General features: G+C 39.0%; 1 protein-coding gene across 3 annotated transcripts in view; it reads left to right on the forward strand.

Moving 5' to 3' along the window:
• The window catches only part of FBXL7 (F-box and leucine rich repeat protein 7), a 195,001-nt gene that overhangs the window by 33,638 nt on the left and 146,764 nt on the right, over nt 1-14,599 (forward strand). For 2 of the 3 annotated variants that reach the window (XM_076330365.1, XM_076330364.1), the window contains exon 1: nt 12,792-12,861. Coding sequence is in view for 1 of the 3 variants with exons in the window: in XM_076330363.1 (XP_076186478.1) it covers nt 12,772-12,861 (90 nt within the window). In the remaining 2 variants the exon portion in view is untranslated. Of the gene's footprint in view, nt 1-12,771; nt 12,862-14,599 lie in introns of those variants that run through there. The other variant, XM_076330363.1, reaches the window with a different exon arrangement.

Here is a 14,599-nt window from a genome sequence, read left to right on the forward strand (position 1 = left end):
CTGAAGCATGCCTTTTCACAAAGATGTTGGATAAAACACTTTTGAAAGCAGTGCCATTCCGAAATTCTTTCAGAATTACTCAGTTCAATCTGAGCTTCACAGATATACTTCAGAAGGGATTTTTTTTATCCTCAAACTAGAACCAAACGATCTTTATACCAGTGGCACACATACTACTGAATAGTGAGAATGAAAAAATTTCAAAATTAATTACTGATTAATCAGCAAGCTAGATATTAGCTACCTTCATTTTTGCCTTAACGTGTCCTTCTCCCACTGATTACCTGTATGGGTTATAAATAACAGTGCTCTGGTGAAGGTTGTAGGGCAGGCTAAAAAGCGTCCTTTGTCTTTTTGTTGCTAGTCTGTTGGGATACCTTGGAGTACGCTATGCTTAAAATAGATGAGGAAATTCTAGTGTCCTGTGGCTGATGCATTTATATTTAATTCTCCTGAGAGTTTCCATGCCATGTTTCCATGTTCTCTGAAAGGAAGGTTTATGCAGAAGACAGCTGAAATATAGATAATGCTGCAGAAGAAACAAAAATGCTGAATTGGCACTGAAAGCCACATTATTTCTGTGGCGAATTACTATCCTGCTCATGTTCTGGGGATAGATGAGCCTCTGTGTTGTTTTGGATAAGCATTTATTCCCAGTGTTCAGGCAGTGACTGCAGCAGCAAATTGTAGCGTGCAGAATCTCTGTACGGAGCTAAGACCAGAAGATGATTAAGTTATGCAATTGGAACTACAGAGAGTTTTCAATAGGAATAATGGAATTATTTCTGTTATAGTAAAATGATCTGTTAAAACTGTGTTTAAAAAAAAAAAAATCAGGCAGGTACTGGTTTTTTTTGGTTTTGGGTTTTTTTAATTTTGCTTGCTAACGTTGCCAGACATCTGTGGTTAGTGCAACATTAGAGCTTCTTTAGATTTCTTCGTAATTTTTCTCTGAATTCTGTGAAATTAAAAATTGATTGTCAAATGTACAGTGTGAAGCCTTAGTTTGATTCAATTTTCTTTTGTAAGCACGGCTTCTTTCATACTCTTAATTGGTTTTAATTTGCTTATGTGTGCTGATGAGTTTGGTTTCTGAATCTGCTAGTACGTGGCTTGTAACTTTGCCAAACTTGATGGTCAATAGAAAAAATATAGACATATTTCTTAAGTGTGCAGACTATCTCCTTTTAATTGCCTTTAAGATACCACTTCGTATCACTGTATGCCTTTAACAAATTGTTTTATTTAGTTTTTGTGGGATTACAATTTTTCAGTCTCCTTTTACTTGCATCCTTGAGTCAGCCACTTCCCTTTCCCCCTTTCCCCCTCTCCCCCTCTCCCCCTCCCTGTACCCATCAGTGAAGAAAAGCTGGAAGTGACTGTGCTTATCTAAAGGAGTAAAGTGATCCTTGTCTGTTCTTCCTTAGCGGTCAGATTCCTTTGTTCTTCTTTACTTAGAAAAGTCATCTTAGGCTTTCAGATCTGTATTGTCACGTGAAAGACTTTCGCATTGCTTTTCACAGCATACATTCATACCAGGATACTTTGTACTCCGTCTTGATAAAGGTATTTCACTTCCTCACCTCTTTACTGTCAACTCTGACTTAACCAGCTGTCAACATTCCAACTGAAAATATGGGGGGCTATTGTGAGGTTAGTTATTGTGGTGTTACTATGTACTATGCCAAAAGAGACCCGACCCCAGCACTGCCGCAGCAGCCACCTCCAGCTGTGGATTCCTTCTGCTTCTGCTGTACCTGGTTTAGCAGTCATGCAGTTATAGGAAGAATCTGTTTAGTTTGATGATCCAGCTAAGGACTAAGAGGAAAAAGGAATTATTTTTTTTAATTGGATCTGCAATCTATGCTATACCTTGTTGTCCCAATTTAGTATCAAACCAGGAAAGTAAGACACCTTTAGTGGAAACTTCTGCGTGAATATTTTCAGCGTGGGACCCAACCTTTGTTAGATTTCAGATAATAGCATCAAAAGTAGCCTGTGGGAATCCTGATACCATGGGAGAGGCTTTGGAGATCTATTACCTGACTTAAGCATGTGCAGAAGCTCCTATTTGGGTGGAAAGAATTCTATAAAAATCTAGACTTCAGTCAAGCTTGACCCATGTCAAACCAATTGCCTTCATGCTCTGTGTTGCTGCTGAGCTTGTTTTAGTAAGTTGGGAGAATTTGCTTTCACTTGTCAACCTTTCCCAAATGGTGTTCTGCAAACTAGTCATGCTAAGAACCAGCTCCACAAGGGAGGCTAAGAGCAGGGACTGGGGAAAGCTTAGCCAACCAGGGAAAGGTCTGGAGAAGCTAACAAAGAGTAATGTGTAGTAAGATTTCAGTAGAATAAGTAAAAGCCAGCTACTGAAAATGGGTTGAGAGCTGGGAAGTGTGTTGGGACCAAGACTTGCTTTGGATCCTCCTCACAGATGAGCAAGTGGAGTTGCGCAGCCAGACTGAGTGGGTAACTTTGCTTTTAGACTTCCGTTTGGATGGAGGGATGAGGCATGACTGGGGACTAAACACTGTATCCAAGAAAAGGTTCTGCATGCCCTGTAGTTACATCTTTAAGTGCTGATTAAAACTCCATCTGCGAGATCGATGATCTCTTATAAGCTGTAAGCAGGATAGCTGGGCCTTGATACCAGACCATTCACAACTACTTTTGACTGTGAACATAGTGTGCCTGTTCATACAGCAGTAATAGGCACTTTGTATTTTAGTGCATGCATTGGATGCAGCTCTAATAAATGGATGAAAATTATCATTGAGAATATCGTAACTTTTGTGCTTTAAGTGAAATTGATAGGGCAAGTTTAATATTAATCTTTTGTGTTCAAATGCTGGGACTAGCTGATTGTGAAAATCTAAATAGAGATTTTAAGTGTTAATAGTACTATCGTGGAAGACAAACGTATATTTGGTGGTTTTGGACTTCTGAACAGTATGTTACTATCTAACAAAATTCAGACCTATACCTAATGCCTGATGCGTTCCAGTGCAACGGTAGGTTCTGCAGCCACTTCAGAACCTATACTGGAGTTTATCCTCTCAGGCTACCTCCACCTACTGGCACGTCTCATGTGGTAATGTGCAAATGAAGTCTCTACCAGTTTTTGTTTGTATTGAACTGAAGAGCCATTGCCTTTTCTGAAAATAAAGGATTAGAATTTTGTTTACATTACAATGGAGTTGGGGGAAAAACAAATTTGAAGCAGCCATTAGTGGAGAACCTGGCAATGAAGTGACATTCTCGAAGATAGTATAAAGCCAAAAAAAGGATTTTGTTTTGTTCTGACTCAATTGTGTTTATTAATTTCTTGTGTTGGTTTAATAATTATTTTCGGCTGTTGGATTAAAGTAGTAGAGTTAAGGTTAGGTAGCATATACTAAGGAAGCATTTTTTCTAACTAAACTTTAAAACAGCATATCTTGAGTAAATACCCTTCTTAAAACATGTTGGTGATTGGAAGACAATTTGTAATGAAAAGCCCAATATTGAATGAATGTAACAGTTTCTAAGAAAATTCTGTGATTGGTAGGAAGACCAAAGTTTTATTTTCCTGTTTCTGTGGCAAAGTAGAAGGGCTACAGAGTAGGAACCGCTTTTGGAGTACAGGTTAAGCCGTTTCAGTGAAAGGTAGTATTTTAAGACTCAGCCATGAGACATGCTAGTCCTGTTAAGTAATAAAAAGAGGATGTTAGAGATTTCTCATCTTGTTTTCTCACTTTGAGATCAAGTAAGAAACGTTACTTGCATTCTTTCCTTCTCAGGCAGCATTACTTAAATAATATTTACCTCCTAGACTAAATTGTTCATGGGCTTTTACCAGTGTTTGAAATGGAGAGCTTAATGCTTGGAGTGGGTGCAAATTTTGGCTGCAAATTAGCATTGCCTTCTGGCATGCAAGCTGCTTAATAAGCTTCAAAGAGAGGCCTTGTACCAGACTAGTTTATAACACATTATTACTTCTTTATAAACTCAGCAGTGGTATGTGCTGTTCATCACTCTGTATTGTGAAATGCTTTTATAAGCTGAGATGTACTATCTTCAAAAATGATGGTGACTTCAGTAGTCCCATTTAGCAGCTCTTGGTTAACAAGCCTCATCAGTGAGCGTTGAAATTCTCTAGAAAAGGGATCAGTATTATCAACTGTTACATGGGGGAGGCAAAGGTACAGGAGTGGGACAGATTACTTGAGAAAACTAAAATATGCGCCCTGCCCCTTTTTAATCATTAAATTCGGAGAGTCCACTTGAAAACTTCATTAAATAAAATCGTTACCCATTCTGAAATCATAGTAAGCTATTTGGCACCAAGATGTGAGTTAAGGATGTCACAACTACCAACCCAATACATCAAATCTGCTTCCAGCACAGCACAGCAAGTAGAATCTGGGCCTATACGAAGAGTCTTATTTAAGTTTTACATTTTTAATCCAACCTTTCTGAATAGGCTTGTCTTGCTAGCAATAAACACCATTCTGCTAAACAGTTCTGAAAAATTCAATCAAGTATTCAAAGTATTTCACAGTATAGTGGATAAACCATTGTGTCTGTCTAGCCGCAGAACTTCCACAGTTGTACTTACATCGGAGTTAAATCAATCCTTATTGCCCTTGGTATTACAGCTTTGCTTTGTGAGTGACTTGTTGAATCTTGTTGCAACTGATTAAAAAAGGCGATACTAAAAGGCTGTAGCTCAAGGCCTTGCTACTCCGAGGTGCCTGCCCGTGGCTGAGGGGCTCAGCCGTGCCCTGCGGTGGGGCCCTTGGAGCCGGCTGGAACCGGCTGTGTCCGGCACGGGGCAGCCCCGGCCGCTCCTCACGGGGGCCGCCCCTGCAGCCCCCCAGTGCTGCTGCTGCTGCCAGTACCTGGGCACCTGCACCCAGTACAAATTCCTAAAAGATACTAAAAATGAGTAAGGTGACTGACTTCCTACAAGGAATACTTTAGTACACTAGTTATGTTCTGTTAGTATTTGCAGGAGATTTTGTAGCATGCTGTGGTACTTGAAAAGGTGAGGAAGGCAGTGACTGGAAGAACAACAATGAAGGTCAAACTGGCCTATGTGGCCTGAGTTGAAATTTAGCTTAAAACTTACAGAAATGCTGTAGAACTAGTATACTGTTTCATAGCTAAGTTATGCCAAATTTCACTGCCAAATTAAGCGATCCTGGAAGTTGGAGTTACGATTTAAAAATAAAAAATAATGTAAAAATTCTTGTAGAGATTGCATTCTTAAAACTTTTAAGAAATATTGTCCCAAAGTGCCAGTGCTACCACATATCTGCAAGCTCTTCAATCTTCATTGTGCTTCCTGTGAAACATTCAGCTTATTTCCTTTCCTCAGGGTTGGAGTTTGTGCAGATTACTGTTTGTTTTATCACATCCTGACAAATGTTGGGTGGAATGAAATTTGTAGCCCGTGTGTGTGTTATGTTGGCACATGTTTTAATTTGATTGGGGGGGAGGGATATCACTTGAGAACCTTACTCTTAAGATTCTAGGGCAGAAGGACAACGTGGATTTGTAAATTAACATATAATCTATCCTGAAAGCAGTACAATGAGCGACAACACTAGGTAGGTAGCTTCAGTGTTAAATCAGTGGTAGTTTGCTCAGCAGTTAAGAGTTAATAAATGGAAACCAGTTTTATGACATATAATTTCCATTGGTAGAAATGTAAAGTCCAAGGAGAATGATTGATTGCCCAAAGTGTGTAGTCCAACTTTGCTTTTACTTGGATAAATGAATTGATATATTGCATCTCTGAAGGATGCCATATATCTTCAAAGCCTAAGTATCGTAGTGGGCTGCTGATTTCCATGGGGATACTTAGAAACATACTAGGAGTCTGCTGTCTCTGGAGGTGCAGACTGTAAAGAGATACGTTTGAGGTTTTGGAGATTTGGACCAGCATAATGTGTGTCGTGGAAACAGGAGAAGGAAAAGAGATTTTTTTTTTTCTTTTTCTTTCCTCTTGCATGATCTCTAATGCTTTGAGGTTTGGATTGGATTTTTTTCTGGATCTCTTCTTGATGTAATTGGCATAAATTTGATTAAAAAAATCTTGTCTGAAGATATAAAAAAGAAAGGAATGATCATCTGGTAGAAAAGCCATATGCATATGCTGTTTCATGTTGAGAAGTTGAATTTGACTAATGTAATTTGTATAAGAATTGATGGCTTAAGTAAAAATTTTTCAGGCTTCTTTACATTAAAGTCATTGCAATATAATGCTTTTGGACAATTAAAAAGATTAATGGCTCTTGCTATTCTGGACTTTACTGCTTTTTGCCCTTTTTTCTGAATTATTATGTTTTGTTTTTCTGTTTTGGCATTTTGTCTAATGTTTCACTTCAGCGTGGCAAACAGTGGATTTGGCCCTACTGTCCATTTAACTCCTGAGGTAACTGTCACTGCCTGCTGAAGGCAGGTGTCATTGGATTAAAACTTGATGTCAGGTGTAATATTGCTGAAATTTTCCAGGGCGGCATATAAGAAGTCAGCCTGCTTCTATGAGATCTTAGAAGGGCGTGTAAAATACAGCACAAAAATGCCCATACATCAGAATCCAAGAGCAAATGTGCTGCAAAAAAACCTAGTAAAACTATTCCAGAGCAGAGTGAAAGGGACAGGACACACCTTCATCTATCACATAGGACAGGACACACCTTCATCTATCACACAGGTCAGCGAGCCTCGTGTACCTTATGACTTGCATCACATAATTCAAGCAGCCTCTGTTTATGCTGGCTGGATGTGCAGTAACAATGAGGAAAAAACCAAAATGCAACAGGAGAGGTGACAGTCAAACAGTTTAGAAACACTGCCAGTAATAGGACAGGCTTTGTATATGTGCTTCTGAAAACGGTTTTTCAGTCTTGGACAGTTATAGACTGTACTTTCCCGGGAAAGTTTAAATTGCATTGCTTCTGTCCTGACTGACTTGTGATGTCTTTGACACTTTTCAGCAATGAGTGTGACTGGCAGAATCCAAAGTTTGCTTTTCACCAGTTCATGCTGTTTCCTTTCCAGTGTTTATCAAAAGCTGCTATTTGGCTAAGATGCCTTGTGTGTGTTTAGTCTTACTTCTGTCCTGCAAGTTTTTGACAGCCTGAAATACATTGATAGAGGTGTTTGGAGAAATACTGCTCTAATCAGTGTGCTTTTGAAAAAAAGATTATGGCTATTTATACAAGCAGCTGGGAAAAGCTATTGCTTTTTTTTTCCAGCAATATTGAAATACAGAGTAAGACCACCTGTTTCCGCGCACAACCTTCTAATAATGTTTCATTGGATAATCCATAGCATCTCTTTTATTAGTATAGGTATTTATTCTGTTCTGATAGCAAAACTGAAGATGCAAACACTTTTATAAGACAAGCAAACCTAATGTTTTAGTCAGTATAGCCATCTGTGATAAAAACAAAATGGAACACGTTATTTTAATAGTCATGACTCAAAAAGAGACCAGGTAGATTTAATAGGGCTATAGGGCTACTGAGTACAAAGACATCTATAACTAAAAAAATTCCTTGGGCTACAAAGAGCTGGAGGCAGAGACAGTGTTCAGGGGAAGTATCTGTTACAGGCTTGCCTTATTCTAATTTTCTTTCCAGCAGGATCAAAATAAAATGTGTAGGAAATAGCATACTGGGTTAGATGGCTGGAATCTTGTTCCTATGACTATTGTAAGGCTTTGGCACTAGTATATGGAAAAAAAAAAAATCTATATTCTTGCTTCTTCAGAAGCAGGTCAGAGACATGATTTGAATTGCAACTGTGTAGCTGTGTGATTCTTTGCAGGTGTGGCAAAGTCCATGCTACCTTCACTCCTGGTGTGAATTATGTTGTGTTGTAGGGAAATTGCTTTCTTCCACCATATCTACCTACTGCCATAGTGCAGTTTGCTTTCTTTTGGATTGCAACTTCTGGCTTCGAAATAAAAAACTGTTGAATGTATGAAGGAAACTCTAGACAATCGCAAGTCATGCTAGGGAAACATTTGGCAGACTTTTAATTTGTTTAAGCAGAGGATCAAATACAGTCATTACTTCTGTAGTCTTTGCAATATTGCCCTCTGTTTGATACTTCTAGTTGTCATTGTGTTAGAACCCCTGTCAGGTTATATTTACTTGCTATGACTTTCTCAGTGCACTTTTTAAATTGGAGAGATGAACTGATCTCTGAAGACCAGTGTTATGCTACACATCAAGTTTTCCTATAGCATTACGGAAATCAGCAGTCTTTGAATTTAGATGGCATATCAGGCAGATAATGCCCTAAGAAAAGCACTGCAGAAGAACCCTGCCTCTCATGAGCTCAGGTGAGTGAGAGACACCTGGGAATTCATGCCACTTGCTGAATGTTTGACAGCACCAGTCCCATATACTAAATCATAATTTGCCTCTTTCCTTTGCCTTGCAACACGCTTCCTGAAAGTAGTGTGGGGGCACAAAATATGGCATGGCAAAAGGCTTCTCTATTGAGTTAGGTGTTTTCTGACTTGAGGACTAGTTGGTGTCTCCTCTAACATGGAACTTCTGCTTAAAAAATTTTTATTAAAATGTTCCCTATTGATACAGACCTTTCTTGATGTGGTTTGCAGAGAATGAACCCTGGATGATAGGCCTACTTTCTTTCATGTCTGTTTAGTTTTGGGTGTTTAACTTAGTGTGTGTTAAGGATCATGGAAGGTGGCTACTACTTTTGCTGTTATTACTAGTGCAGCTGCCTGCAGCTCTTTCTTTAAGAGCTCGATTAAGATAAGCTAAGGAAAAAAAGGCAACATCTTTGGAAGCTATTTTTGCAGCTATTTTGGATGTATATTTGTTGGATATATAACTTTGTAGTGAGTTGTGTAGTAAGATCTAGTACTTTACTATTAAGTTGCTACTATTAAAGGTAAAAAATGAAGGTGTGGTAAAAACTGGTGTAGTCAGTTGGAAAGGCATTTGTATGATGAATTTTTCATAGAAACGCTGAAATCATGGGATGATTAACACAGCTTACTGGTCTACAAAACGCTGTCCTCACAGAGGTACCTGAATTATAAAATTACGGATTTGTTGAAGTGGGAAGGGACCTCTGGATTGTATAATACAAAGGGACCTCTGGTCCAACCTCAGTGCTCAAAGCAGGGTCAACTAAAACAGGCTGCTCATGTCCATGTCCATCTGGGTTTTGAGTATCTCCAAGGATGGAGATTCCATAGCTTCTCAGTGCAACCTGTTCCAGTGTTTGACCATCATCACAGTAAAATAAATAAATAAGTAAACAAAGCTTATGTTTAAATGTAATTTCTTATATTTTGATTTGTGCCCATTGCCTCTTGTCCTGTTGCTAGGCACCACTGAAAAGAGCCTGGCTCCCTCTTCTTCACACCCTTCCTTCAGGTATTTATATACATTGGTAAGATCCCTCCGAGCCTTCTTTTCTCCAGGCTGAACAGTCCCAGCTCTCAGCCTTTCCTCTTAGGAGAGATGCTCCAGTCCCTTCATCTTCATGGCCCTTCTCTGGAATCTCTTCAGTATGTCCCTACCTGTCCTGTACTAGGGAGCCCAGAACTGGGCCCAGTGTTCCAGATGTCCTGTGAGGAGCAAGGAGTTGGACTTGATGATCCTTATGGGTCCCTTCCAACTCGAGATATTCTATGATCTATGTGTCTCACCAGTGCTGAGCAGAGGTAGGGAAGGATCGCCTCCCTCAACCTGCTGGCTACATTCCTCGTAACACAACCCACGGTGCTGTTGGTGTTCTCTGTCAAAAGGGGCCATCGCTGGCTCACGTTCAACTTGGTGTCCACCTGGATTGCCAGGTCTTTCTCTGTCAAGACACTTTGCAGCTGGTCAGTCCTCAGCATGCATTGGTACATGGGCTTATTCCTCCCCAGATGCAGGACTTGGCATTTCCTTCTGTTGAACTAAATTTCTGAGGTTCTTGTCAGACCATTTTTCCCAGCCTGATGAGGTCCTTCTGAATGGCAGCAATCTCTTGGTGTATCAACCGTTCCTCCATGTTTTGTATCATCTGGGAACTTGCTGAGGGTGCACTCTCTCCTATTATCAAACCAAGGTTGTTTGGAGAATCCTTAGATGCTCTTACATGTTAGTTCTTGCATGTGTACATGAGTCTGCAGTAGCCAAATCTAGCCTATTACAAGTGAATGGTTTTGTTTTGCACTAAAAGAATAGATGTAGTGTCTGCTAGTCTATTTAAAACACATTGAAAACTTACTAGAACATATCTCCTGCTTCCCCCCCATCTGAATGGAGAGTGTCAGAGTAGACAGTGAGGAAGAAGGCTTGTTTTGGGGCTGTATACAGTAAGAGAAGACTCTAACACTATCATAAAATATTAAAAGTATAATTGCAGGAAGAACTGGTATCCAACCAAAGCAGTAACCACTATGGATTCTTTCTTTCTTAATTTCTAGTTTTAACTTCTCACAAGGAGTTAAAATGTTTTAAAGTTCAAGTAGATTTCAATGGTAAATATTTAAACTTATATCTGGCATTTCACAGTTTCTATGGAAGTGTGCAATTGTAAATAATATGTTGCTATCGGATGTACTGCAAATCAGCACTCTACAGTGGGTAAAATATTTCTGTTGTGCTCTTGGAGGCTTGCTTGTATGTGGTGTAAATAGAAATATTATTGTTGTTAATGGGGAGGTACCTAGCCACAGGAAGCATTCACTTTGTGGAAACAACCTATGCCACAGATGACCAGCTAGCAACTCTGCTGTTGTTTGGTATCACTGACTTCCTTTTCCCCAAAAAAGATTTTTTTATTTTTTAGAGGAAATCCTGTTTATTTGCTTTGAGGAAATAATTTTTTTCCAGTCGGTCTCTTTGTGTGTGTTGGGGGTTGTGTTTTTGTTTTGTTTTTCTTTTTATTAATCTGTTCTCTGCCTCTGCAGTTGCAGTGCTTGGTACCTGAGGAATCGCTGGTAGTGGTGATACCATCTAAATACCTTTCTTGTCGTTAATGATTTGATTATCAGCTATTGCCAGTGTTCCAAGTTCTCTGGCCTCTTCCTGGGAAAGAGCATTTTACATTTATCCTTCTCTTTTCTCATCTGTGCTTCTTCTACCACAACCCTAGTTGCCTTAGGCAGAGAGCTATTTTGGGGCAGTCATTTCTATAAAGACCACAGTCCATTACTCCAACTCTTGTCACAGCTTGAGCGCAATTGAAGTGATATTCTAGAGGCACTGCTTCTTGGGTTTGCTTAACTTTTTAAAGGAATGTAAAAAGCAGTTAGTGAATCACTGAAAATATACTTTTTTTTCTTTTCACCCCACCCAACTACTAGCCTTAGCCATTTATTTTTTACTTCCTTCTGGCCTTTTTAATATCCTTTCACTTCACAATCATCTCTCAAATCTGAGCATGTTAACTTAAGCAACTTTATGTGGAGAATGATTCTCTAGGGCTGGCTGACGGATTAAGTGGCAGTACCTTGCTTGTGAAGCAACCTACGTTTGCACATTCTCCAGTCGTTTCCCATTAAAACTTAAATCGTTGTTCTATTGTGGCACCTTTAAAAAGCAGACCTCCTCCTTACATCTAAATGTTATGAAAACCAGGCATACTGTAGCCCAGAACCCCAAGGAATGCTTGATTGAAATAACAGATCAGAAAAGTCTCTTGCTAACATTCCTGTGATTATAGGTTTATTCAAGTGACAGAAACATGGTGTCAGCTAGCTTTCTGCATACAGCCTAATTTTGGTCCAAAAACTAACATAACTCTTAAAGGCTTCACTGATGCAGTGTTTGTGGGGATAGATAACTTCTTGAAATGTAACAGTATTCATTACCTTTCCTCTCTCTAGAATTATCTCGCGTATTGCTGATTGGGTGGTTGGTCTGGTTCCTGCTGCAGAGCAGAGTCTATCCCCTGTTAGTAGTTACTGAGATTGAGTAGGGTGAGTGAAGGGAAAGAGAAATGACTCATTCTTAGATTCTCACAGGTAAACAAAGAGACAACTCTGTTTTAGCTCCTCTGCTCTTCTGTGGTATCTATTTGAGTTAATTTTTTCTTTGTATTTGGATTTCTTCTGTAGGTAACTTATACCTGGTTTAACACCCCAAAAATATGTCTGAGGGCACTGATGTAGGAAATGCAGGAAAAAGTCTTGAGAAAGAAAATAAGAGAAGAAACATCCATTGGTTCTGATTTACAGTTGAAAAATCAAAGGTGAAGAACAGCAACTGTAGAAGTTAGTTTTAAAATGGTGTAGGTGGAAACAGCAGATACCTCGCTTTCATTTTCATGTGACCAAGTGACTCGAATACATGATGTGAACACATAAAACAGAAATCTAAACTCATTTAACACATTTTGTATTTAACCCTTCGTGCTGATGAGGGTCAGTGTCTGTTTGTCCTGATCTGTGCTAGAGGTATTTGAATGAGAAAACTGATAATGAAAGTTCTCCTAATGTTGTTAATCACAAACTTTTAATTTACAACGGAGCTTAGCAAATATGTAGTGAGAGCTCCTGTGACACAGGAGGCTGATTGGAGCCTTAGTACACTTAAAGATGCACATGTTATAAGTTATAATGCAGTTAACTCCTACCCCAGTGTGTACAAAATGAACATCAGCTGCTTTAAACTAAGTTTAAAGCAGCTGAACAACTCCTGGAGTTGTTCCAGGTTCTGATATGGAAGGTCTTTCTATTTCGCTGTTGATACTCACGTTTGTTCTCTCTCTCCTTCCCACCCTCTCCACCTCTTTCTCCCTTTGCAGGCAAAGGCAGCTCAAGCATCTCATCCGACGTGAGTTCAAGTACAGATCACACGCCCACCAAAGCCCAGAAGAATGCAGCTACCAGTGAAGGTAGGCAGCTGGTACTCATTACCCAGGTCAGGCCCCCCAGCATAATCCTAGCTATTTTCAGAAAAGGAACCCTTCCTCCTCATTCCTTCTGTGTACAGTACCATTGGTCTACTAAAAATTAAAAAACAGTTGTTCTTCCTGCATGCAGTTTCCACTCCTACCTGCTGTAGTTTCTGATTTAAGCTCGTGACAAAGGATTTAAGACTCTTCTGCAGAACAAAAACGTAGAGGGTTTTGAGTAATTTTGCATGTTACTTTTTCAGCAAAGGCTTTTATACTTAAGATTTGATGCGATCCGATTTTGAACTTATTTTTGAAGAATATACTTAATGGAAGCTTTTTGGCATACTTTCTAGGTTAAATCTCAGCCTCTTATTTTCATACTATGAACACCATGAGAATGTGAGTTGTTTGTGCCAAGTTTTCAAAAGTGTAGCTATGGACATGAAGAGCTGACAAGATTTAATTAGATTGACACATCTCACCTGCAGTTGCTGGAGTATGGGATCATCTGGGACAAGATTTTTAATGTCTAGGGGAAGGAGATGCTTTATGTGTCAGTATTAATACAACGTTGTACTAACTGGCCTATGAACAGAGAAATGCTGATCCTTTCCTGCTGCCTTATATGTGAGTAGGTGTGCTGTGTTAAATGAAAGTATACTGGCCCTAGTTTTTACAAGATTGTCTTCGAGGGCTGAGAGGAAATCATTAAATCTATATGCAGTTTAATGATGTAAGCTGAAAGGATTTTTTTAAATGATGAATTTATGTGCCTTAACTAGCATTTCTGCTCAACTCTGTCATAATATGTTGGTTGTACTTGGTAATTATCAAATAATAATTCTGATTTCTTACACTTCTGTCATTACAAAATAAGTTACAAGCTCTGAATGCTCTGTCTGGCTTTATTTCTTATGGTTAAAAGAAATCATAGACCGAATAGTTCTAGTTTGGCAGGTCTGACTATGACTGTAGAATCTGTACAGTAAAAGCAGCTCATGTAAGTAATAAATGACCATAGAAATCACAAGAGTTTATTGTTAGGCATGCATAATCCCATATCAAGAATTAAGATCTGGCACCTGTGAATCATGAGAGATACTGGTTTAGAATCTCTGCTTTTTAGTCTGGGCAATAAATTTAACAATAAATAAATATATGGTAAATAAAGTTAAGTTGAATAGTAGATTTCAAGTTTCTCTAAGCCTTAGATTCAAAAGTTTTGAGGTACCTGAAGGAGGTGAATTGCCAAGACACGAAATAAACTTAGGAAATCTATGAAAGCATTTTAACTTTTCTGTATGACAGTCACAAAAAAAAGAAACCACGAAGGAACAATGGAAACTCTGAAGTCAGTACTTAACAATTGCTTTAAATTTCTGTTTTACTTCAGCCGGTAAAGCATGGGGTTTTTTCCTTATTTTCAAATCAGATAATGCAAAATAATCCTTTACTAATCTCTAAGATTTATGTTCTTAATCTAGCCCATTGTAGAGCCAGTGAATACCAATGTTGACCCTGAAATCTTCACCACTGGTTTGCAGCTGATTAATTCATTAGTGAGGGAGGCTTAAATGCAGGCCAGCAGATGCTGTAGTAAAGATATGTTTTTATGAGTTCTCGTGCAGATTCAGAAAGAGTTCAGAGCAGTGGAGTTGTGTATTCTATACTTGGAGGCAATTTCAGATGTGGGCCTAGTTTTTCTGTGCCCTAGAAGAGTGTGATTTGACAAACG

The sequence above is a fragment of the Aptenodytes patagonicus genome, chromosome 2 (assembly GCF_965638725.1).
Source record: "Aptenodytes patagonicus chromosome 2, bAptPat1.pri.cur, whole genome shotgun sequence".
Taxonomy (NCBI): domain Eukaryota; kingdom Metazoa; phylum Chordata; class Aves; order Sphenisciformes; family Spheniscidae; genus Aptenodytes; species Aptenodytes patagonicus.